The sequence below is a fragment of the Martes martes genome (assembly GCF_963455335.1).
Source record: "Martes martes genome assembly, chromosome: 6".
Lineage (NCBI taxonomy): Eukaryota > Metazoa > Chordata > Mammalia > Carnivora > Mustelidae > Martes > Martes martes.
This window is the reverse complement of record NC_137893.1, coordinates 110735969-110762454: the sequence shown is the minus strand read 5'-3', so window position 1 is coordinate 110762454 and position 26486 is coordinate 110735969. Positions and strand designations below refer to the sequence as shown.

General features: G+C 39.5%; 1 protein-coding gene across 1 annotated transcript in view; it reads right to left on the bottom strand.

The window, feature by feature from the left end:
- COL19A1 (collagen type XIX alpha 1 chain) overlaps positions 1-26486 on the bottom strand; it is a gene marked incomplete at both ends in the record, with an annotated part of 315931 nt that overhangs the window by 69269 nt on the left and 220176 nt on the right. The window contains 2 exons of the mRNA XM_080806683.1: positions 4531-4575; positions 11145-11195. Of these exons, the coding sequence (XP_080662809.1) occupies positions 4531-4575; positions 11145-11195 (96 nt within the window). The remainder of the gene's footprint in view (positions 1-4530; positions 4576-11144; positions 11196-26486) is intronic.

Here is a 26486-nt window from a genome sequence, read left to right as displayed (position 1 = left end):
TTTATCCAAGCCCCGTTGATGGGCATTTGGGTTGTCTCTAGCTTTTCTTTATTATGAACAAGGCTGAAGTGCTTATCTACATTTCTGTCCCCTTCTATGGATGTGTTTATCTGTTTATTTTGAAGCCTCGAACAACAGTTGGCCCAAAGTACTTCAGGTAAAAATTTATTACAGTCCTAAAAATGTTGACTTATTTCCACATTGCTATCAAAATCAATTACCTTGTGACTTTACACTAGAAGAAGATGGAACTTGTCATATGTCACTGATAAACAAGGTTGTAGTTTACAAAGGATTCTTCTGGATCCTTATATTTGTGGAATATTTTTTGTAAAATTATTTATTAATATAAGCACTTTACCTTCCTTCAACCATCTAAACGTCTAGTGCACCATCATCTGTCTTATACTTACCACAACTGTAGCAGAAATCATTTTTTTCTAGATATGATCAATTCTATCCAAAGTAAGAAGAGGGAGAAATTGATGGTTACATTTAAAAAGCCAATTGCTGTTGGCTTTAGAAAGAAAATAAACAACTAGCCTTGTCGGAGTGTTAGGGTGTACACAGTATCCTTCCTTTTACTCTTCTGGTGTTAAAATCCCCAGTGCAGGGGCACCTGGGTGGCTCAGTGGGTGAAACGTCTGCCTTCGGCTCAGGTCATTATCCCAGGGTCCTGGGAGGGACCCTGACATCTGGCTTCCTGCTCAGTGGGGAATCTGCTTCTCCCCTTCCTTCTGCCCCTCCACCCCTAATTGTGATCTGGATCGCTCTCTCAAATAAATAAATAAATAGGTGTGAAGGAAAAATATGCCTGGTAGTTGTACTGATCTGCAAAATAAAAAGGAGAACTCAGGGAAAGGGGTCAAAAATCACATCTGGGGGCACCTGGGTGGCTCAGTGGGTTAAGCCTCTGCCTTCGGCTCAGGTCATGATCTCAGGGTCCTGGGATGGAGCCCCGCATCGGGCTCTCTGCTCGGCAGGGAGCCTGCTTCCTCCTCTCTCTCTCTCTGCCTGCCTCTCTGCCTACTTGTGATCTCTCTCTGTCAAATAAATGAATGAAATCTTAAAAAAAAAAAAAAATCACATCTGCCTGATACCAAAGGGAAAGAGCAGGGGATTGTAAAGGATGAACAATAATTACATTCATAGCTGTTGTATGTTTGAACCTATGTAAACAAGTCTCCTTTGAAATGTAGAAAAAGGACCCAGAAGAGGCATTGGTCCATCTCTCTGAATGGTACGGGGGTAAGGCTGGATTTAGAGGAAATCTTAGGCACCTATTCCCTCATATAAAATTCTGCAAACAAAAGCATTTCATATCTGAATTTTAAACACTCGAGTTGTTTTTCGTACTTACAGTGAATGTTCAGTGATTTATCACTGTGGGTATGAGCTGCAAGACAAGTGATGAATTTACTCGGCTTCAGGAATGGCTGTCCTTTAATTTGACACTTTCAATGCTATTTGAAAGGCCTGTGCTGTTGAGGCTACATCTTTTCCTTCTGACAGTCGGCCCCGAAAGACACCTACTAATTTCTTAGGAGTCCCTAGATATTCTGCCACCTTATTCCACTGTCTAGATAAAGGAGCAGTTCTCCTTAATACATTATTCCTACACCACGTGCTGCCAGTCTCAGGAAAACTACAGAGCAGAGGTCGTCATTTCCACACTGGCAGACTGGTCCCGTGGCTGCCACGGTCTTGCCGGCCATCCACCATTAATAGGCACTAGTGTTCATTGGTGCTCCTCCTGGTGTCTGAGTGCTCCTGAGATAGGGCGAGGGTGCTAAGCCAGGAGTGACTTGTGTGTAGATTTTCCTGCTGTTTGTGTTCACTTGGGTGCTTCACTGTCATTCTGGGATCCAAATGGTCGGCTGAGAAGTGATATATCATACAGCAAAAACAAGTCACTTATGGGTTGATTGTCCTTCTGATGAAATCTTTGGTTCAACCATGTAAATTGAGTCCCTCTCTGTCAAAACTGTGGTGGGAGGCACAAAGATGAACAAGACCAGGTGTTAAGGATGGCAACAGTTATTAATACCAAAGAGAGAGAAGTGAGACTTCACGAGAAGAAAGAAAGTTTGGAGCGGATGACTAGAAAGGAACAAGTCTGTAGTGTAGGCTTAATATGTGTCAGCTATTGTGCTTCTTGGTAAGTTAGTCTCATCTCATTTGATTTCAGTCTTGCCATCAAGTCTGTGTAGACACAGTTATGCCCATTTTATAGACAAGGGAACTGATGCTCAGAGAAATGAAGTGATTTTCCCAAGGAGACACAGCTGTTAATGGTACAATCAATTTTGACCCCAGAGCCTATGTTCTTTCCATCACTCAATGGTTCCCAGTCCTGGCTGCCTATTAGAACCATCTGAAGCCGTTTGAAATAACAGCGATACGGACTCGACCCCAGATCAACCAGAGGCATGGGCTCCAGGCCAAATCAGAGTGTCTGGGTGTGAGGCCTGAGCACTGGCATTTTCTAAGAGCTCTTCAAGTGGTTCCAATATGCATCCAGGGTTCAGAACCACCAGGGTCCACGAAAGGTGCAAGGAAAGATCTGCAAGGACAGCTTGAAGGAGGTTTAAATTCTTATTATGGTGACCCATGAACAGCATTATAATTTAAAGAACAAATGTATTGATTCAGAACAGATACTAACCACTTAGTACCTACGTATAGGGAGAGGTGACGTCATTCAGCAAGGGCTGTGCTTGTCTTTCAGTTTATTTTGTGCATTATTTATTGGCAGAGTCCTTCTCCTGTTAATTAGAATTCTTACAAATCATTTCATATGTACATTAATATCAGGTACTGTATCAAGTTCCCTATGGACTCTTCTAGGTTATTTCTCTGGGTGGGAGGAGGGAACAGTTATGCCACCAGCTTTTTCTAATTCCACTTAGGATTCTGAAGCAATTAGAAAAGATTTTGAGCAATAGAAAAGGTCCTTAGAGTTTGAAATACACCTGTTTTACAGAATCAAATTTCTCATCATTGAGGTCTTAAGAATTCCTAAGTAACATATGCTTCCTAATGAACAGAGCAAAACAGAAGCCAGCTGTTTTGTTTCAATAAATGAATCATCATTTAAATACTTTAAAAGTGCCACAACACTCTTCTTTGCTCAGCTGTCCTATGTGACAAGCTTTGTGGCTTTTTCTCCCTCGTTAGCCTGCATGTGTGCTGTAGTAATTGCTTAAAATGTAATGTGTTTGATATGGTGGTGTAGAAATTCTGTAAGCTATCTGGTTACAGAAGCTAATGCTAATGTACTAGCAGTAAAATCCCAGACACATAAATGCCTTATTATTGCTCTATAAGCAATATTTTTTGGATGTCTTTTTAAAAATGTCAAGGTTTTATTTACTTTTTTGCAGAAAATTTCATTTTCAATGGTCAATCTAAAAGAAGTTCCTAGTTTCTGTTGAGACTATCTTTTAGCAGTATTTTCTGGTGATAGATGTAGGATCTTTTGAATAGATTGGTTGCACTGATTTATGAGGCACAAAAGTCATATTTTCTTGGATTCGTGTCAAAATACCCTGCCCTCAATCAAGAGAATTTTTACTGGGTGAATGAATGAAAGTAGCACTCACAGGCCACATTCCCTTAGAGTATTTTCAGACCTACTCATCTCTGTCTGTAGATTTAACGTGCATTGTTTTTTCCTGACAATGGCACATTCACACTGAATCCGAGGTCATCACAATTTCAGAATCAAACCAGAGCGAAACATCTTTCTGAGTGGGTAAGGGAATCTGTCAACTTCATGCCTCATGTAATTAAACTGGTGACAGATGATGGTGAGAACACAATGGAAATTCATCAGTGTTTTAATTTGAAAACTATTTTTTTTAAGATTTTATTTATTTATTTGACAGAGATCACAAGTAGGCAGAGAGGCAGGCAGAGAGAGAGGAAGGGAAGCAGGCTCCCTGCTGAGCAGAGAGCCCGATGCGGGGCTCGATCCCAGGACCCTGAGATCATGACCTGAGCCGAAGGCAGAGGCTTCAACCGACTGAGCCACCCAGGCGCCCCTAAAACTATTTTTTGAAATAAATGGTTAAACGATGATCGCACACTATAAAACCCCACCCCAAAAATGTCTCATGACAGCTTATGTTTGGGTACTTAAGAAGACACAAAACCAGGGAGCCTAGGCCTGGGGCGTTTTGCTAAAGGGGTCTTCAGATGGTTTTTGCCACCTACACCCATTCACGAAACATCACTTTATGCATCGAAGCTTGCGTCTTAATTTCATCCGCCTTGTTCCAGCTATTTCTCCTAGATGTGTTCCCCTCCTTGCAGCCAGCCAGCTGCTATTTAACAGTCCTCACCGGGGAGCAGACCCTCTCAGAGCCTAATCCGGATGACTGAACAAGAGGCAGGGAGGCTCTTGCCCAGTGAAGGCTGGCCTCCCCAGGGATGCAAGCCCATGTGGCAGCGGGATTGCCCCTGATGTGGGAATGGATATGTTGGTGTAAAACTCTGGATATTTTTATTTACTTGGAAAAATCTGATTACCTTCTCTCCTTTTGGGCCACGAGCTTCATATTCACCAAGGTTTCCCTAGGGGAAAGAATAAAGGAAAAAAAATGTATATATACAAAAAAGTCCATTTATTTTTAACACATCCAGCCCCTGCATTAAAATATAGTCAGGCAACACTGCTCTAATAATAGCTTTTATGAATACCATGTTAATCAATTTTGCCTCTTTCACCTTCTGTGAAATATTCCTGAAAAACTTCCAACTTTGTAGACCCTATCTATCTTCTCTGTGACTCCCCCCCCCACCCCCACCCAGGAGGTGATTCGGGAGAAATATCACATCTCCAAGGGCAAATTGTCACTACTCCAAATTAATGCCTGGAAACCGCTCTTGGTCCCCAACAAGTCCACTGACATGACTTTGTAACATTATTAATGATATCTTTGTTGTTCACTATAATGGATGATCCATTAACTAACCTCTTGGCTGTTGCACCATGCTCTTGACTTGTATAATACTCACTTTCCTAGTATCTTCCTATCTTTCCGACCTCTCCACTTCCTCCCTCACCTAATGGGTGAACGTTGGATTTCCTTAGGACTCGGTCCAGATGCTTTTCTCTTGTGGCTCAACATTTTCTCCTGGGCACTCTTTGCTCCCATGGCTTAGGTATCACCCACACAAAGACAAATCTATAAACCCAGCATACATTTCCTTCTGACTTTTGACCCATGTATCTAATTTTCTACTTGATGTGTTCACTTGGAAACTCTAGAAAAAATTCATATTCAACAAGTTCAAAGCTGAATTTAAAAATTACAACAACACACACATATATGAAAGAGAAAGATGAGAGAATTATATCATGCCATTAACATGCATTGTCCAGAAGTGGGATAATAACAGTTGGCTTCTTCCTAATCTATCTCTATAGTTACTTGTTAAAATGCATGGTAATTTCATTTTACAATTGGAAAAAAATCAAGGAAAGAAGGAAAATCTGAATTCATTCTCTCCCATCCATACAAGTCTTCCTTCTTCCACCTGGGTATCATTGTTAAGACTACTCTCCTCTTTCCCCTCAAGTCCAGTCATCTAGCCCAGCTGCCTCTGTTCCCCAAATCCCTTCTCTTCACATTACCTACCTTCACTCATCATGGCTTGCCAGGACTACTGCAGTAGCTCCCTAATTGGCATTCGATAATCCACTCTTGCTCTCCACACACCTACATTTTCTATATAAGTTCAGAGAAACACCTTTAAGACATTCTGAGGCCCTTCTTTCTAAACCATTACAAAGCCATCAAAATCCCGCATGACCTACACTCATTTCCCTCTCCAGGATCATGGTGGCCCCTGTTCTCCCTCAGAATTTTCAGCTATAATAGCCTTCTCTTAGCTTCTCAAATAGACCAAAGTACTTCCCATTTCCCCCTCTAGATCAAGACTCTGTCCTCACTCTTCTGTCCAGGAAGCAACTACTCATCCCTCGGGTCTCAACTGTGATAAAACGCCATTCATGGATGTTCCCGCAGGTTTCCCCCTCACAGGTTCCCCTCTCATATATTCTCATTGGATATTGTATTTTTCCTTCATAATACTTACTAATATTTTTATTTTTGTGTTTGTTTAAAGAATCTTGCACCTTTTGCACTAGAATATAACCCCATGATGACCTGGAATAGAATGCCCCATTCCTAGCACAGTACATCACATACGGGAAACATTCAATAAATACTCGTTGAAGAAATAAACCTATAATTCTAATTTATGTGTTTTTCCCACTGAACTTTTTTTTATTAAAATCTATGTGTTGGTAGAAAAAAGTAGAGGAACATTTAAGTAACAAAAATATACAGAGGCACGCATTTAAATCACTGTTGCTAAAATTTGACATTTTAAATATGCCTTCCATTTACTCATCCTACTCCAATCAAAAATAAGTAGTTTATAACTGCTGTTATTGTTGGTCTTGTGACAGATATTTCTCCTTTATCCCGTTCAACTTTGATCTGAGATGTCTGAATTGAAAATAAAAATTGTATTCTCAAAATCTCGAGCTGTAAATTATTACAAGGACATATTTGAAAATGAGATATGAAACTGTAAGACATACACACATACATAAAGAATCAGCAGTTATAAAATGGTAGGTTGCTTAGATGCAACCTGCATAAAACATAAATCTGAGGCATTTCCTAAAAACACTAGCCATTTGGGCATGATTCCTGTCAGTGGATACAATCCATCAGCACCTCTCCCTGGCTGTGTTTGAGGTAGAAAATTTGGGGGGAAGAAGGAACATGCTTTGGTCTGCTGCATGACTTATCCAGAGATGTTCTTGGATTGGGAAGCTTCATGCTCTTGAATTGCAGAGCAGAAGAGCACCCAAAGTGCATTTGGGTGAGAGCATATTACAATGTAGCATCTTGGTCTAGATCCTTCTCCCATCACACCTCCCCACAACCTACAAGATACTAGAGATGCTGTAACTGGGATAAAAAATTGCCTCTGCAGCACCAGCTCTTATTTTCTATCCACATGGTCTATTGTTCTAAAATCTTGATTTTTCTGATAGCTTTAACACCCAGAGAGAAAACAGGGCTATTTACTGCCTACCAGAGCCCCACATGTTTGCTTCATTCAATAGCTAGGCCAGAAAATCCGTCTAATCAAGGATCCTCAGTGACCTCTGGAGCGGTTCTCCACTCTGAGGCTAACAATACTCAAGGCAGATTTGACCTTGAACTTCAGTGGTATTGACATGTAAGATTTCGCTCTCTACTTTCTCCAAGCTCAATGTAGCAGACAACTTCTTGGCTCCACAGAAATAAGAGACATAGTCCTTGCATTTCTGGAATCTGGCATTCTGCCATAGATATTATTCTAATTTTACTAGGTCATTTGTACATTGGTGTCATGTAATTTGAATGGGTTTTTATATGCCTTTTGAATAAATGTAATAGTCACACGGTTTTAAATGTGCTTATTTAAAATGTTCTCTGGAAGTGATGAGGCTTGTGGAATGGGGCTGCTAATCTGCCTGGTCATTTCAAGAATCTGGGATGTCAGAACATGTCCCTTTTCTCTTGTGGGCAATGACGAATGGAACTTGGAAACCTCTAGTCAGGCCAGTGGGAAGACTCAAGCTTTTCCATTTGACTTGGAGAAGGTATTCTCTGAAAAAAGATGATGTACCTGAACATGGTTAGGTTGAACCACAGAGATGGTTCACAAAGAGGAAGAGACAGGAAGTTAGGATTTAAATTTTCTTTCTGAAACTTCTGGGCCCCGAAGGTTGCCTTTAGTGTCCCCAAGAAAGCCTTCACTTCACTTCTAGGCCATGGGTGGGTTTAACTCACTATTTGGAAAGACTCTGAATGTTTGATTTTTTTTGGAGAAAGATTTTTCTGTCCTTTCTTGTCTGTGGATTTTAAAATGAAGTTATGATTTGCTACTTGAAAGGAAAACAGATTATTTGGTTAGCAAATTGGTTTTTTTGGATCAACAATTCGGAGAATGAGCACGAGAATTGGTTGCTGGAGGCAGAGCAGCGAGCTCCCGCCGCGGAGCCCGATTCTCTGCAAATTGCACCGAGTGTGGGAGAGAGCACAACTATGCATTTTCAACGAGGATCTTTAAAAACAACATCAAACATAAAATCCTCCCATTCTGGCCCTCCACAGAGAACGCTTTTTCCCCATCTAGACTGTTGCGAGAGGCTCTGGATCTGATGGCTTTAGCAGTTGACAGAGCCTATCAAAATTTTATTAAAATCCCCAGAGTTGGAGACAATGAAGAGCAGTTTGTTGGACTGTGAGCAGATTTCCTTAAGGGGAAGAATATTCTCAGCATTGTTGCTTTGTTTTGCAAACAATCTTACAGAGTGGGAGCAGCTGTTTGTCAATTATTTTTGTGATGGAGAGGGTGATCTTCTACCTTTTATTCTTTGCAGCCTCAAGTGGGCATGCAAAAATGATACAAACACACTTACAGAATCTTCTCAACCTTACTCCTGAGCCTCTCGCTGTTCCTTACTTCCTTTTCTCCCTCCCAATTCCCTTTGTGATTTGTGCCAGGAGGGGAGAAGCTCTTGTATGCCTAAGCTTCTCCCCTCCAGATGACATAAAGAAAACCATAGGGGAAAAGACCAACTCCTGTACCGGGACCAGGGGACAATCCCTCGGCCTTTGAGGATTCCTGCGATGAGGGAATGAACTGTGGGCTCTTCGGGTTTAGAATGGGGAGGAGGTGGGGGGCGGCTGCTTCAGCGGAATCCAGGCTGCACGACTGGAAGCTGAGTTGCTGAGGTCCAGGACTCAAGGGCAGACGTTACATAAATCAATGCCAATTTAAAAGGGAAGATTATTTTAACCTTGGAGCATCCCTTTATATGTCTCAATACATGTCCATCACTTAATCTCCACGAAAATTTCCCTCATGTTCCCCCCTCTCCTGATATGCTATAGCCAGACCATCAGGCATGCAATGAATTGCAAAATGAAACCACCTCAGTATCCAAAATAGATGGGGGTGGGTGGGTGAAGTCACTGCCAAGTGAAAACATGCATCTCTCTCATCATGGCACACTTGGCCCTTTCCTTTGTGGAGCTGAGGATGAGGATAAAGTGGTTATCATCCAGAAACACTGGTCATGGTAGGTACTGAAAAGCTGGGCCCTACCTCCTCCGTCCATTCTGGTGGGGGCTCATAAAACAGCAATAACTCCTCTCAGAATGAAACAAAGTAAAGTCTTTGGGGAGCTACCTTCCACTGATTTCCAGATGGGTCTAAAATCTTTTGATGCCAAGTGGTTATAATGCATTGTTTGGGGAAGAAAAACTATGGTCTCTCCTGTCTAACCAGTTATGCTCTAGCTCCAAAGCCACATTTTGAACACATGTGGGCTAAATCCCTGTGAGCCCCAGTCCCCTAATGGCAAGGATACAGAGCTGGAGTTATTTTGGGCGAGACAATAGCTAACTTCAAAGTCCGGTTTACTACTAGAAAGATTCTCCACTTGCCTGCTCTGGTCAGCCCCCATTTTTTTGAAATATAACCTTGAAGTTAAAAAATTTACATTCTCAACTTTAGACTAAAATACAAATGCTTCATATATCTTCATTTGAGGGAAAACTGACTCATCGGCAAGATAGACTATATATAGAAGTAGTGCTGGGAGACCTGTAAAGATACAAGCTTTAAAAGTTTTGCAAGGGATAGCAAATATTTAAGTAGCTGAGTAGCAACTTGGTAAATTTTATACCAAAGGTGATAGTAATAGAGTGTGTTCTTTAAGTTTTTCTAGCTGACACTGTGACATCAGAGCCAACTCATTCTCATTATTTTGAAGCATTTATGATAAATCCTATTTTGTGACAGTAGATGCCATTACAGAGAAAGCATTGTACTTTAACTGATTAATTTTAGGTATGCTTCACTTTTTTTCCCCCACTTGTGCCAAGCCCTAATGTTTTCATAAAGGTGGTATAGATCTATTCAGAAAATGCTTAATAGAGAATCATAAAATATACCCCAAACATTCTTTCTAATAGAATACTCCCTAGAAAATCTAAGTAAATGAGAAAATTTAAGACAGGATCACTTAGGAAGTGCTACAAGCTCTACACACTTTCCACAGTCTTTATGTTGAATTTAATCTGATCAAAGAAGAACTGGGATTTTTCAAACTAATTAGCTCATCATTTAATAAACACTTTTCTGAGCACCTGCTATCTTCAGGGCCTTAGCTGGCACATAGCCTCTCTTTGAGATTTCTAAACAAAGAGGAATGACAGTAGTCAGAGGAATTTATTAAAAGCAAAAGCAAGAACATAAAAGAAAGATATAAAGGGGAGTGTCTCTGAACTTGTTTTTGTGTAGGAGCACGATTATTTGCCAGCAACATATCAACAACAAGCTATTGTGTATAGAAGGGATCCTCCTTTGTAAACACAATGCCTCATGCCAAGTGATCAGACCTCAAATACTTGGTATTAAATGATGGGTCACTCAGTGGTCTCACTTAGGTCTCTGGTCTTACTTCACTGCCAACACCCATTTCCTTTTCCTCTGTTGTTGTTTCCTTGAAGAACAGAGCAAAACGTTCTTGCCTGTTACCACTCAGGTACTACCAGGTCAGTATTCCATCTATCCTGACTACAATTTAAAAACCTTGGGGAAAGGGCCTCTCCCTGAAAGGTGGGGGACCGCCCCCCCCAGACTTGACCTATGGTATGTAAAGGTTTGCTGGAGGTTTTAGTAGCAGTGATGGGTTCTGATAAGAAATCTATCACCTATTGTGCTACTCGAGCTTCAAGGCAGCAAATAATCTATGTCCACCCTCCGAGAAGCTGGATTTATGACAGTATCAATGGTGAAGCATGATGGTTGGCATTAATTTTTTGCATAAAGTTTTGCAAACTTCGAAGTAATTTTTTTAATCTATAAAAAATTTATTTTTTTTGTGAAAAGATGCTGTGCAAGTTACATTTTTTTGAAACATACTTTCAGTGATAACATGTTTTTGAAACATGTTATCATGTTTCAGAGTCTGAGCGATTAGGAATTAATAAGTTTTTTTTTTTTCAAAAATACGATTACATAAAATGTCTGTGTATGTACGATGTGAAGAAGGGAAGCCATACCTTGTTATAATTTCCAAGAGTCTGTTGTACTCCTTGTATACCAGGAGGTCCCTGTATTTGAAATAGATCAAGGAGAAAGGTGTAAACATTTACCAAAACAATACGAATTTAAATAATGTATCTAAGAATTCTTGAAACCTTATAGTTAAGAAAAAGGAAGCATATCTTTAGTCAAATATTCTAACTGATAGAGAATTACAGGAAGCAATAACTTATCAGTCTCCAAAAGGTACTTGTAGGTAAAATCCTGCATGAATCCAAAGAGAGGTCCTTAGTGGGAACGTGTAGCATTTCACCAGAAGGTCAGCCATCAGCATATTCTTTATTAAAAAATATTGTACCTGTAAAACTCCTCCAGGGAAGAGGCTGTAGGTTCAGTTTATTTTTGACACTTCTCAGAGGTCTTTGATCAATATATTATAGAAATGTGTGCCCATGTGTTATTAACTGAGAAAATATGGAAAAATATTTTTTTCTGTTGTTTTATTCTTTTGAACTGGCTGAGTGAAAATGGCTGCATATGGAATTTCAGGCCAGAAAAAGATGTCTGTTCAAAAACCTCAGATTTAAGACATTCAGATCCTCAAAGTCTTCTGTTGACATGGCGTGTTCCCTAAGCGCTATGCTGAGCTTTGGGTAGACAGGGAAGAAGGCATTCGTTTGTCCCTAAAACTTCCAGATTGAGAAGAAGAGAAGAGTTTCTGAGTTTTCAGGGATTACATTTTGGGGAGAGGGCCACAAGAAAATACAAAGCTTAGCATTATTTTAAATTAAGTAGTTCAAGCCAAGAGAGAGTCAGCAATGTCAGAAAAGAGACTGCATATTTCATCTCGACCTCGAAAACTTCTCAGAGGAGGAAAAATATTACAGAGGCAAGGTTCTTTACATTTTACCCCAAAAGATAACACAAAGAAAGACTATGATTGAGCAAATCAAATATCACTATTATATAAAAATTATTTCCTTTACAAGGGAATAAAAACGTTGAAAAAGGAAGAAAATTTTAAGGAACAATTACTAGTTATACTCACTGATAGGAGAAACACCTCAAGTACACTGAAAAAATTAATGTCGGTTAACATTTATGACTGGTATTTCTTACGAACGGCTTGCGTCTGAAGGTCTTTTCTAATGTGAGACCTTCGCATCGCGCCGCTAAGTGCAGAGGACACAATGATGTAATGACGGATGTCTGGAAGCAGTTTGATATAACTCTTGAGAAAATAATAGGCCTCATGAGTAACGGAGCTGAGTATGATTGGAAAGACAAACGATGCTGTTACCTTGCTGAAATAAAAACAGAGCTAATGTCAGAAAAGAATTCTCATGGCACTATATTTTTTTCCTGTTCTTTTTCTATCAGCCAGCGTTGTATATTCTAGGTCAGTTAGATGAAGTAATAAGGAAAGCAATCATTGGGTTGGGAGTTGTTGCAAAAAGTTTCTAGCCAAGAAGATGCAAACTAAAAACTCGTTCTTAAAAATCAGGAAGATTGAGATTGCTTGCACACTGATCTTTCTGCAGCTATATTATGGGGCAGGGAGAAATTTTAGGTATCGTATTGTAGTAGCATCAACAGGTGGCTTATGGGTACATGCACAGCAGGAATTTGGTGAATGGTGAATATGTGTTCATAATAACGCCAGTGAGATCAAAGAATAGTGATGTGGTGGATAAATTTAGCTTTATACACATTCATCCTCATTGAAAGTATTAATAATGAGGGTTCCCAAATATAGCAGAATGATACAATCTCTCAAATAGAGCAGAAGAATCAATCAAATAAGAATAGCAAATATTTATAGTGTACTTATTGTGTGCCAGGCATTATGCCAGAGATCTTCTGTGGATTAACTCATTTAATCCCTACAGTGACACTGAGCGGTATATACCATCATTATTTCCTATTCAAAGATAGAGGAAATGAGGGTTAGAAATTGTTAACTGCCCCAAGGTCACGCCTCTGGGACGTGGCAGGACTAATATTTAACACAGGCAGCCTGGACCTAAACTCAGTTCTCATCTGCTCTCCTATCTTAACTTAAAAGCACATTCACAGCCTAGAATTATTTTGTAGTCATTTTTTAATCATGTTGACTGTGCCCTAGAGAGTATCTCCCATGTTCTACTTAACATATTGAAATTGAAAAAAAAAAATCAACAGAAATAGCACTTCTTAGGAGCTAGCACCGTGATTGCTGCAGGAGGGGAAGGTACAAGCCACTGGCCTTTAGATGTAGTCCCACCACGTAGATGAAGGAGGCCCCCCAAACAATTCGTTGCACATCCCATCTATCTTCACGCATTCTTACAGCCCATGATAGGGATATTATGCCTAAATATTCCCCCAATTCCTCCCAACCCACAGCTATACTCAAAAGGCATCTTCTCTTTGTTTGCAGGCAGTGGGTGGACAGCAGGTGGTCAGAGAAAACGTGGGAGCCTTTGAGGGGGTTCTGAAAGGCAGTATGGAAAGATAAACAGGAGCGTGAGCAGTGTGGTGGGGGTTACCTGGCACAGAACAGGTAGCAGCCTGGAGGAGAATAGTAAAAATAATGGGAGGGAAAAAATTGGATGAGAATTAGGTCTGCTCCTTAACAGACTGGTTGTCTGCTCACAGTGTATAGCTGTATTACATAAACCTGGAACATATTCCTCATCCAGGATCCTGACCTTGCTGTGGAGCTTACCCCTGAGGGGTAGGGTAGGAGGGCTCAGTGCTGCTTCTCCTTCCAAAAACAAGAGCAGACACAGCTCACTGAACAGAGTCCCTGGCCAATAGAAAAGTTTGAACAGAATGATTCAGATATATATAAGATTAATAGAAGTAACTTCCACATTTCCATATGTTCTATTCTTGCCATAAAATGTATCCATGATGTATTGCTCCAAATGGGGTCGATCTGAAGTTTTAGGCTCTACTACCTAATCTACCGCTGAGCATATACGATGACATTTTCTTTCTTGTTCTTTTAGTCAGTAGGATGCTCTGGGTATCACAGATTCTAGGTTTAATGTAACAGAGATTTACAGCTAACCATCTACCCTGAAGGCAGTCCTTTACACAAATTCTCCCCGAGGGCTAAAGAAACTGTGCAGTGACTAAAAGAAGACACCAGTGGAGAGCCCTTGGGCAGTCTACCTGTGCCTTGCAGTCAGAGGGTCCCTGGGTTGCTCTGTAACTGGCAGAAAAACCCCACCTCAATCAATGTGGGGAGAGTGACGGTGAGAGAAACACTATGCATATAAATGCTCAGAGCAACTCTTGACTGTTGAAAGACCCAGATACACCCTGGGGTCTTAGAGTTGGCTGTCCTAGAGTCACATCTCCAAGAGATGTGCTGTTTTCCTCTTTTCTATTCTGGTACAATGCATGGCTGGAAAAGATCCAATGAGTCATTTGTTTCCAAGTTTAGTAAGAGCTGTCAGTCTTACAGACTATCAATCAACTCTGAGAAAGGGGAAGTTAAAGACTCGTGGTAAGTGACAGGTCTGCTGGCACCACATGGTGTTAGTAGATGCTCCAGGACACTTGAAAGGTCAGTTTCTCTAAGATCTGCATTTATCAAAACTCATTAAGGAGGTGCTTAGATAACCAAGGCCAAGTGGAGAATGAAGGCTAGCTAGGGGGGCACCGTGAGCCTCTGCGAATGCTCGCAGCCACTCCACTAGGAAAACCAGTTGAAGGATTATGGAAAGAAAAAAAAAAATGTCCCAATGCCTTGCTCATGATAGTGACCCCTATACATAGCTATACAGAAATCATGGCTATACAATGTCTGTCTATCTTTAATGCAGCTCAGCTCTACTCTACCTGTATTGGCTTGGGAGACATAGGACATCATGGTTGATGTGATGAGTACCCAGTTACAGAGCATCTTTAAAATGCACATGAACTCCAGGGAGACACACCTGTTCAGAAGACAACTGGGCTCCTGTGTAATTATCTGAGAGGTCTGTAAACCTAGTCTGGGTAGAGATCCTGATGTTGTTTCCTACTGCACAGAACCATACCTGGTGTGATGAAGTGAATTAATGCTACATTCAATTTGGGAGCATATACTCTCAGCAATAGTTTATAGCATTTAAAGGGTTTTTTGTTTGTTTGTTTTTACTAAAATCTTGCTAGAAGTAGGAAACAGAGAAGTAGCGTGATGTCTGAAACCAGCCTCATCAAATGCATAGTGTGAAAATAATGAGCTGTTTGCATTATCTTCACCTTAGCGGATTTCCATTTTGGCTACAGATTCCCCAAGTTTAAAAGATGACCAGAGTTTTCCGTATTAAAAACTACACTCTTCAGACCCAGTCTTGGCTGTACTTTTACTTTTCAAATCGTGCAGTAAACAGAGCTCGAAGAATTCTACTTTTGCCATTTTTCCCCCCTTTCTCCGGTCTTTGGCATAAGCTTTCTATGTAAGTCAGGGCTAAGACCTTTTGATTCGGCTTTATCACCCCCTAGTATTCTGAATCAAAATCTCCATGGCTCCACAGTTACTCTGCCTCCTCTCCGATCCTCCCTCCTGAACCATTTCCCTTTTTTCCTTTTCTCGAAAGCATCGTTGAGTTTTTCATCACTGCTGACTAAGCCTTCTTGAGCCATCGGGTGCCCCTTATTTCCATGCCCCATAGCAGTTCAATCTCTTATTAGGGGCTCCTTTCAGGATTCACAAATACATATTTTCAGGTTTTATACCAACTGCCTTCTGGCCCTGTGGGTTTCCAATTAATTTCAGTTACAACCTTCGAAATACCAAAACCTCTGTAAGGAAAGCTGTGCTAATCAACGATCTTCAAAACATGTTAAAAAAAAAAAAAAAAGCTTTGCAATAAGAACAGATAGAAAGCTTATTATTGGAAAGTCATTTGGGCTAATTTTCAAGAAATATTTTCCATTTCTAATGGCTGGTAGAAAGGCAGAGAACTGTAATTATTCTTGCTTGGTATTAAAAAAAATATCATAAGGAAGTCTAAACTCATTCATAGGAATGGTAAGATGAAGCATATTTCAATATACAGCAATCACTGGAAAAGCTAATGTTTTCTCTCATATATTTACATCTATAATATTATATATAACTTAGTATATATAAAGCCCATTTATACTGATTATGGGGGCTGTGTACAGCTGCTTTCCTGTTGGAATGAAACAAGGAATATCAATCTGTTTTTCTTATCATAACTTGGGATGTGGTACATAGTATCTCTCCCATCTCCACAAGGTTTGCTGAATTCATTAGAATCATTGTTTCTCCAAGAAAAAAATATGAGGGGAAAGCCAACTTCTTGCTTATTGGTTTTGGATTCAGTTATCAATGGTACCAAACCTAGATAAGTCTTGCTGCTTCCAAACTCAAAGAAGATAGGGCCAACAGATTAAGATTAATCTAAGAATCTGGCTAAGTAATTGCAAACAAAGCTGCAGTGAGCTCTAGTTAAGTAGGAAAGAGCTTATGGACGTATTTTAGCCAGAATTACAACATAGAAGGTTGTATTCTAACTCTGAGAGAAAAATCAGTAATAGTCTTTAGACAGAAAATATTTGGGAAATCAATTCCTCTTTCTTTTAAACATAGAACCTCTTATTTATCTTAAATATTCTCTCTAAATGAAAATGTTTTTGTCTCTCAAGATTTAATTATGTAAGTTACACAGTTATAATTTTATAGTGGACTATTTTTCTGAAAATGCTTCTGCTATACATTTTTAGTGACTAATGATATACCAATACTCCCCCCAACCCCTCAAAATTTCTGAAAACATTCAAACTGTACAATAATGATTTCTGAAGCCAAGAGAAGATTCACTGAGTGTTTGTACTATGTTTACATTTCTTTTTATTTCTTTTTATTTTTGTATTGTGTTCAGTTAGTCAACATAGAGTAAATGGAGGGGATTATGCTAAGTGAAATATGTATACATTTCAACATAGATTCCTCAAACTCTCCTTTTTGGGATTGCAATGGGAATGTGGCCAGGTAGTATGTAAGTAGGTAACATTTAAGATTCCTGGAAAGGAGCTCTTATTCTTGAGAATATCTCACCCACTTTCTGGTTGATTCCTAAAACTTCATAGAGAAGTTTGATTTATTTTTTGGGTTTTATCACCAGCTCAAATGCAAATGTTCCCGGGAGATGTAATACTAATGTTTCATATTTGTACAACTCTGGATAATCCTAAATTTGTTTTCATATATTTTCTTGGATGTCAGGGTAATGTGATTTCAAAAGATGTTATCTTATTTGGTTCTTATAATAACAAGTGGGTATTATTATAGTCTTCATCTAACATGGAAAAATGGAGAGATTTTACCCTAAATCACAAAATAAGCAAATGGTAGAACCAAGTCTAAGAGTTGTTCCATTCTAATATATTCTTATGAATCATTTATTAAATATTTCCCGAGACCATATTGAACAGGACACAGAAAGAGAAGAGTGAAGGGCATGGTACTTGGGAGTAGGGACAGGAGAAGACAGCACCCAAAGAGAAAGGGGTACAGAGAAAGGACGATGAAGACCCTGGGGTCTGATTCCTTGCTTGTACCACTATCAACCCAGGGATCTTGCTTTCTGGCACCAGGTTCTGAGGAATGACATTGCTTCTTTTGTGCTAAGTCTTAAGATTAACTTTGGTTTTAGGAGATGAGGACTCAGTGAGATTAAGCTCAGGGCAAGTCAGGTTTCAAGCCAATCAGGACATATTTCATGTATCTGGCCAATACACAAAGACAAAATCAGGCAACTGCAAAGTGCCCTCATCCTTAAATAGACTTTTTCATCCACACTGAAAACTGTATCTACTGAGGGTTTTTTTTTTTGTATGATTAATATGTCAATGAATATACTTAGGTTAACATTCTTAGATGAAGTTTATTCTGTAAGGACTCGAATAGAGAAAAACAGGAGAGGAGCAAAGCAGAAAGAAGAAAAATTTCCATGAAGGTGATAATATACGAAGCAGGTAAAGTATCAACATTTTCGTTTCAGAAATGGTAGACCCTGGATGAAATCCAGGGAAAGAAAGATGAAAATAATAAGCAGGTGGCAGAGAATGATAAAATGAAATAATGACAATAATATTAATAAATACAAATGTTAGGCTTTGAAACTAATAAATGTGTGGCAGGGACATGTATTATTGCAATTTACTCTACAACAACCCAGTGAGGTAAACATTATCCTTATTTTACATATAACAAAAGGATCTTACTCAAGATCACACACCTTGGTGGATAAGAGCCAGATTCCAACCTAAGTCAGCCTGACCTCATAGCTTTGATATTTTAACACTTTCCTTTATCTGCTTCACAGTGAGAGGGTGGCCAGATAGGAAAATAAAATGTCCATTATCTTAAAGCTGGTTTTAAGATTCAAGTAGGGAATTCAATGATAAAGGATCACAGAATCCCTTAATGAGATACAGAATCAGTAAGGGCCCAGCAAAGAGAGCTCTCCGAGGTAGCATAGACACACATCTTCAAAGATTTGGATGACAAGAAGAGATCAAGAGGAAAGTGGCCAGAATGGACGAAGGGGAAGGAGAAGAGAGAGGAAGCACATGCAGACACAAGAACTGTTAAAATCACGGAGGGCTTAGATTAGAGAGAGATCAGGAGAAGGAGATTTCTGAAGAAAGAAGGCAAGCAAGCAAGCAATGGTAATCATCTTAGATAACTTTTGGAATTCAAATAACACCAAATGAGGCCCAGTATTTATGCGATGGTAGAAGAAAAGGAGAAATAAAAATGGTCATAGTTGGTGGAAAAAGAAGAGCTGACCAAGAGAGTACTATTGCCTGGAGATGATGCTGATAGGCTGAAATTCTATGAGCGTGAAATTGCAGTGAAGAACAGTCATGGGAAAGTTGTCACACTTAGTAGAGAAAACCAAATACCCTTCAAAGAAGACTACAGTAGTGCCATTGTATTTGTTGTGGAAGAGAGATTTGTGTATTAGAATTCTTGAAATCTGAAGCATTTAAGGGATCCAACAATACCCTGGTTTAAGCATTCACCAAGGGCATCTTTTGGGGACATCCTTGAATGAAAGTAGTACTTTTGTTAGAAGCCAGCAGCCACACGTTCATTCTTGGTGAGTCTCTGGAAATTCTGAGCCCCACTGGGAGCCATGTGGTCCATCTTCTCCTGCCGGAGCCAGTCCCCGCCCCCCACAGTGGCATATACCTACACCATCCTTTGAAAGATCAATAGCTCCTAAGTGTCTCAATCTAAGATATCGCCAGCATCCCTGGTTCAGAAGTTCAGAAGCAGTGCGATTAACAGGTGAGGAATTGCAGCAAAAGCAGCTTCTGGATCTTGAATGAGAATTTTTCACATCTGCCACTTTGGACATTTTTCAAACTCATTCCTCTGTGTTTTCCAGGAAGTGCTCACTTGAGCTGGGCTTGTCTCTTCTGGCCTGCATACTGAGCTGTGTAATTGAGGGAACTCAAGCATAGGCAGTTTATGGTTGTATGAATAAGCAAAATACTCAATATGTGACCTGATTGTTTTCCAAAATTGCACAGTCCCTGGTTTTACTTGTCATTTTGGAACAGGAGTGGGAGGATGAGACTGTGACAGTGAATGCATTCAATGGGTATAATTAACCCATTTCATAAAAGCAGATTGTCTAAATTATGCTATGAAGCTCATACGTTTTTTTAACACTTTATTTTCCAAGGGAGACAAAAATCATTTTCAAAAGAGCTTATTTTTTTTTCCTGACACCGTGAAACAAATCAATCTAATTGGTATAAAGCTCACTGCATTATTGATAGCGTGGGACACTTTTGACTGATTTCCATGGCACGATGGTTAGAAAAATAATGATTCCTCCCCCAACACTGCTATTCTGCTTAACCATCCATAAAATGTTTCATACTTATCTCTCCCCAGTATGTCCTGCGAAAGGAAAAATATCATTTGTCAGCTCCCTGCAGTACAAGGAGCAGCAGGAATCTCGAGAGTGGCTTGCCACCCCACAGAAACAACATCACTGACCCCGCACAAGGTGACAACAACCACAGGGGTTTGAAAACTAGTAAGAACAGAGGTGTGCGAGACAAATTACTTGTATCCGGTGGCGTCCCCCAGAGCTTTCCACCAGCAAAAACCACACCTAGAGAACGAATGTGCCTCCACCCCCTCGTGTGACCTCGGGAATCAAATCGGGAGGAAAGCTGGCTTGCGCAGCCTGCACCTATCAATGCTCTGAGTTTTCATTTATGTAATTAAGTGATAACATTCACTCTCTTTAAAAGCATTGGTTAGGATAACAACCATCTCTGCCTGTGCAGAGAAGATGTGGTTTCCAAGGCAAACTGCTGGGACTTAAGATAACCAGGCTGATGGCACTGGCTTATATGCTGCCAAGTTACACAGAGGCCAAGAACTGCAAAATCTGAATAGTTGGGGACATTCTGGACAGTTCTGGGAAACAGCAAAACGAACAATCTGTAGGTTTTACTTTGGCGTGATTATTTTCTCTACTTCAACTCAATCGTGTGACATCAAGGTTTCTCTACGATCTCTAGGTTGTAAGAATGATATATCTGCAGCTCATGATTTTGGCTCAACTGAATCCCAAGGTTACAAAAGGCATATTCAGTGAAGTTCTAGAAAAAAAAATACTTAATGATTTTATGTTTAAAACACTTAGTTCCCTATAAAGGATTTCAGGCAAAAAGAAGATGCTGACACTCAAGGCCAGTGAAATTATTGGTGATATTACCCTAACGTTAACCCAGCCCAGAGGATGGTTTTCTTATTTCTTAAAGTAATTTGGAGTATTTTAAGCATGTTGAAAAGCATAGAGAAGAAAACGATAAATTCTCATGAATCCATAATCCAATGTTGTCAGATCCTAACCACTTGCCATATTTGCTTCAGATCTCTTTATTTTTTAATGAAATTACAGATAGAGCTGGAGCCCCTTCCAGTCCTACTTTCTACCATATTTCCTTCCATGTTTCAGTTCCACTGCTGAAAACTTGTTTTTTTCTCCAGTCGCCTTTGACCCAAACAGTTTTCTACTAGGTAGTAGCTGAGCAGAGAAAACCGACTGCATGGAGTTCAGTGAGACCCTACTTCCCTAGATCTTCCCTAGGTCTTCTTCCCTAGAAGATCTAGAGCCTTGTTCTTGTTAAACCAGAGATAATCTTTTCTTGCCTACCTCACAAAGTCATACAGAGGTAAAATTAAATACTGTATGGAAATACCTTTTGGAAATGATCTCATCAAACACAAACTGTAAGATTATTTAGGAAACAAGTCTCCCTTTCTGAATATCTCTCAAAGGGCAGCCAGGTTTATTAAAACCTTAATGTTTATCCACCACAAAGAAATAGTGCTTAATCCATGCGCTGGCCCAACTAATAGCAAATTTAATGATCAGATATCAAGGATATCAAATATCTTGTTCCATGACTGCGATACACAATGCCTGTCAATTCAGAAGTCCTAATAATTGGTTTCAATAACATAATCCAAGATGAAGAGTCAGTGGCTCTAAGAAGATAAAATCCTTTTCCTCCAGATTATGGCTGTTATGAGCACTTAGGAAGTCCGAAAGTGACTAAAAATGTCCTCCTGCTGCTGTTCATAGAGACAGAAAAAGAGAAGTAATTGGGGAATTGAACCCAAGTGCTAGTTTTCAAATTCTCAACCTGAAACCCCCGGCTGCTTCACACGCAAGTCTATGCATTCTGTGGCCACACAAGGTGACCGTGGAATTTCAGCAATGTGGCAACAGCTGTTTTGTCTAGGACCATGACCCCAGTGGGGGGAACAAGTGGTAATAAAAATGATTAACTGGCCATGTCTGTCTCCATTTTATAGGTCTTATGTGTCTTTATTTTTAAATCTGAGGAAGTCATCTTATTTTTATTAAGAAGGGAAATTACTATTCCCACTGACTGAAATAAATGGTTAGGTTCATTTTCTCTGAGGAGATTATCATTATAGTACATGGCCTTTAGTCATTTAATAGACCAAAGAGACTGAGGGTTTTTTGCTGAAAGGAAAACTGAGAAACATGATAAAACCCTGATCAGTTCAAGGTTTCTAAAAGGGATGTTAAGAATAAGAACTGGATTCCCATTTAGACACGATGAACCTCAAAATGGGTGCTTTAACCAGAAATTAAATATTAAAAATCAGATATTCCTTGTCATCCACTTTATTCAGTAGTCCAAAATGAATTTGGGGTACTAACTTGTTTTAGAGGTGGGCCTTGCCTTATGCTGAAAACAATAACTTTGCACCCTGAGTTCTCAGTTCTTAGCCAATAAAGCTGGAGATGGAAGATCTAAATGCATGGATAATAGGATACGGCACAGAAATCCATTAGGTCTATGGTATTTTGAGGGCATATAATCTCCATTGCTATGATGAATCATCTAACCCAACCCATGAACTACCAGAAAGGAAGCATCTTTTTTTCCTGCCACCCGCTTTTTTCTCCTAGATCCTTTATGCTCATTAGATACATCAAGCTCATTCCCACCTCAGGTCATTTGCATATCCTGGTCTCTCTGGTTGGAAAGATCTTGCTCTGACCATCATGGGCTAGCTCCCTCTCAAGTAATGTCATCTAAATGCTCAAAGATGCCATCTAGACCATTTTAACTAGAGGAGCAACTCTTCCAAATCCCTCTTACATTGCCGAGTTAGTTCCCCTGTATCACTTCCTACTAAACTGAAATTGTTTTGATATCTGTCGCATTTCTTACTAACCACTGCCACCCTCAACACACAACTGAGTGTAAGTTACTTAAGGGAGAGACCTTGTCTATAGCCTATTTGTTGCTATGCATTTCTTTGAAACTACTGTATGCTCAATGTTTGTAATAGTGACTCACACATGATAGATGCTCAGTAACTATTTGTTGAATAAATGAATTCAATATTACACCCTAGATTACTCTTTTAACTGTGTATAAGGCTCAAACTGTGCAATGACTCATGCTTTCAAGGTAAAAGAAGTTCTTTTATACCGAGGTAAAAACAAAAACAGAAATAACACGCTTGTAATTGTTTTAAATCATATTGTGGTTTTAGAAAAGAAGCATAAATTGCACTGGAGTCAGCTCCCACAAAACGATCACTGTAGTGTTTTATCAGCATTTTACAATAGATGGACATTTTAGATATCCATGAGCTAAGGGTTTGCACTTCAACAGTATATCAAATTCATATTGAAAGTGACTGTGGATGAAATACCATTTGCATTTAAAGGATGGGATAAGCATAAAATGCAAAAAACACCCCTGAAAATAATTTTGAAAATCATGTAGATTTATAATTAATCCTCAGATGCAGAATATATCCATAGCTTGGACATCCTCCAAAGGCTATGAAATTTGTTTAGAGCTTGTCCAGTAGAAACAGTAGAGGGAGCTGCTGCCCCACGTTACAAATTCCTTGACATTTCTGTTTTCAACATAAATTGCTATGCACTGAAATGTGACACATTTGAGCCCACTGCTCAATTCTCATACTGCAATAATGAAACAATGCACAAAAACAATGCCGGGGGAAAAAAAAAAGAAAGGAAATCAAGAGCCCTGCCTGTAACAGAAAGAAATAATAACACATTTTAAAATTAATATGGTTTTTAATAAACACTTTTATAGTGATGATGGATGAGAAGTAAAGTTAATGTCAAATGGGTGGGCTAATACATACTTTCTTTAATGGCTCATTAGTTAAATTCTCCTGCTTTCCCTCCTGCTCCGCCTCATTTCCAGCCGCTTTCCTCTCTTTTCTAAAGGAACTAAAAACCAGATCACTTTGAAATAAACTAAGGCATTTCAAGTCTTGATATTTTCCAAGTCTCATTATCATAACACAAGGCCACGATTTTCCATTGCTTACGCTATGCTGATAACTGGAAGGTTTTAAAGAAAAAGAGAAATTTTTATTAGAGTGTGAGGGATAGTAATTGAGACTTACAGAACATCACAACTAATAAAATGCAACAGCTCAGATCGTGGATGAGCAAGTCCCACAACCCAGGAAGAGGCTGTAAATCAGAAGATGAAAAAACACCACTGAATACTCAGACCCCATTATTATTACCTGACTGTGAGTAACCTTCCTCTCTCTTCATGAGTAGATTTACATATGTAGACTAAGCTTTCCATATTTATGTAGAGCTTGTGACCTGCCATTTTAGCTAGTCATTGAAAGACATTCACATTTTTGTTAACAGGTTTTTGGGAACTTTATAAAAAGGAGATTGAAGACAATCTCTTCTATCTACAATACTATACGTGTGGATGGATGGTCAGAGGAATAGGAACGGATCTCAGCTATACTTACACTGAGCTTCGCATTTATAAGAAAGATCATCTCACACATGGCTTTGATTCCTCCCAGCAACTGTGAGAATCTGATGGAGGCAGGTACTATCATTTCAAATTTATGGAAAAGGAAACTGAGCCATGGAAACGTCAAGTGAACTGCCTGAGGACATACTAGTGAGGAGGACTGGGTACCTCACAATCTTCTTCCATCATCCCGCTGTCCTGAGACACTGCAGTGCTATGGATCACGTGAGAAAATCAAACCACGTTCGGTGTCTAATGTTTAAATAAGGCTGATCCAAGTGAAATGACAAACTAGAAGCTTGCCTTTCCCATCTGGGATCCAGTGAAATAAAGGTGGGTTTAGAGATCCGCTCCTGGGTTTCACTTCTTGTTCCCTCACTTACACTTGTGTCATCTTGCACACGTTGCCGGATGTTTCTAAGCAACCTTTATCCTATTATAAAATGGGACCACTTCTACATCTCACCACAGTGGTGACAATTACATAAGGCATTGGTCGTGGAGCACCTCATACAGAGCAAGTACTCTAATAAACTCTCCCGATCCATCCCTTTCTTTTGAACCTGTTTCCTCAGGAGTTAGTATTATTGCCTTCCCCGGGGAGATACTTAATGCTCTCATGCTTCTCTGAAAAACTGCTCTCCAGCCTGGTGTAGTTGCAGGTAATATTAGTCTAAGACATCTCTACTTAATGGTTTCCCACCAGTGAAGAGTCGGTCATTCAAAACAAGATGGCGGAAATTATTTGGGGGAATTTGAGAACTTTTTCCTTTGTATAGGTAGTATAGGCTCTGCCTGTTAACAGGAAATTGGACTAATATTTTATTAAAAAATATGTTTATTGGGGCGCCTGGGTGGCTCAGTGGGTTAAAGCCTCTACCTTCAGCTCAGGTCGTGATCCCAGGGTCCTGGGATCAAGCCCCAAATTGGGCTCCCTGCTCAGTGGGGAGCCTGCTTCCCCCTCTCTCTCTCTGCCTGCCTCTTTGCCTACTTGTGATCTCTGCCTGTCAAATAAATAAATAGAAATCTTTAAAAAAAAATGTTTATCATAAAGGGTTGTGGCTAGCTCTGTTAACCAGTTTAATTGCTCCTCAAGTACAAGTATTTTGATTAGGAATAATCTTATTTTAAGGAGGATACATGTATGTAAATTTCAACTAAATCTTCCTCAGAGTAAAAATTGCTATTAAATATGGGGAAATAGGGGTGCCTGTATGGCTCAGTTGGTTAAGCATCTGACTCTTCAGTTTTGAGCAGGTCATGATCTCAGAGTTGTAAGATCAAGCCCCGCATTAGGCTCCACACCCAATGCAGAGTCTGCTTGAGATTCTCTCTCTCCCTCTCCCTCTGCCAGTCCCCCCTCTCTCTCTCTCCCACTAAGTAAGTAAAAACTTTAAAAAAGTAAATATGGAAACTAAATTGGAGCAATATATATGACTTTGATGAAACACTAATTCATAAAGACATAATTCATAAAGACAATTTAATAATAGCAGTTCAATAGCAGTTCTGCTTTTAGTAAATATGGCATTATGAGAATTTTTTCCCTCCAGGAAATATGCTCTCTAAGGGGACAAAAAGGTTGTCTTTTAAATACTAAGTGGGAAGTAGTGGGAAATTACTCTTTGTAAAAAATGTACCTTTTTGGAACAAATGTTTCTTAAGAGTGAGAAAACACAAATTTAATTTCAGAACAAAAAATTGCAAGTAGAAGCATCGGTTAAATTGTTTTAATTATTTGAGTTGCTTCAGGCCATTAGAGATTTCTTTCAGTTCTATTTTTAAAAATCTTCATTGATATTCCTTTAAATAACAACACTACCTTTGATTTAGGGAATATCTCTGAAACCCCAAAGGGAATAACATTTTCTTGAAGAAACTGAGCAAAATATGCTTGTTATCAAAGAATCCATCTTGGTGCTTTTTAGACAATCACACTAATCAGAATAGAGTTTTTTCTCCCTAATTTTTCTAAAAGCTAATTGCTCAAACATATACCCTAAAATTAC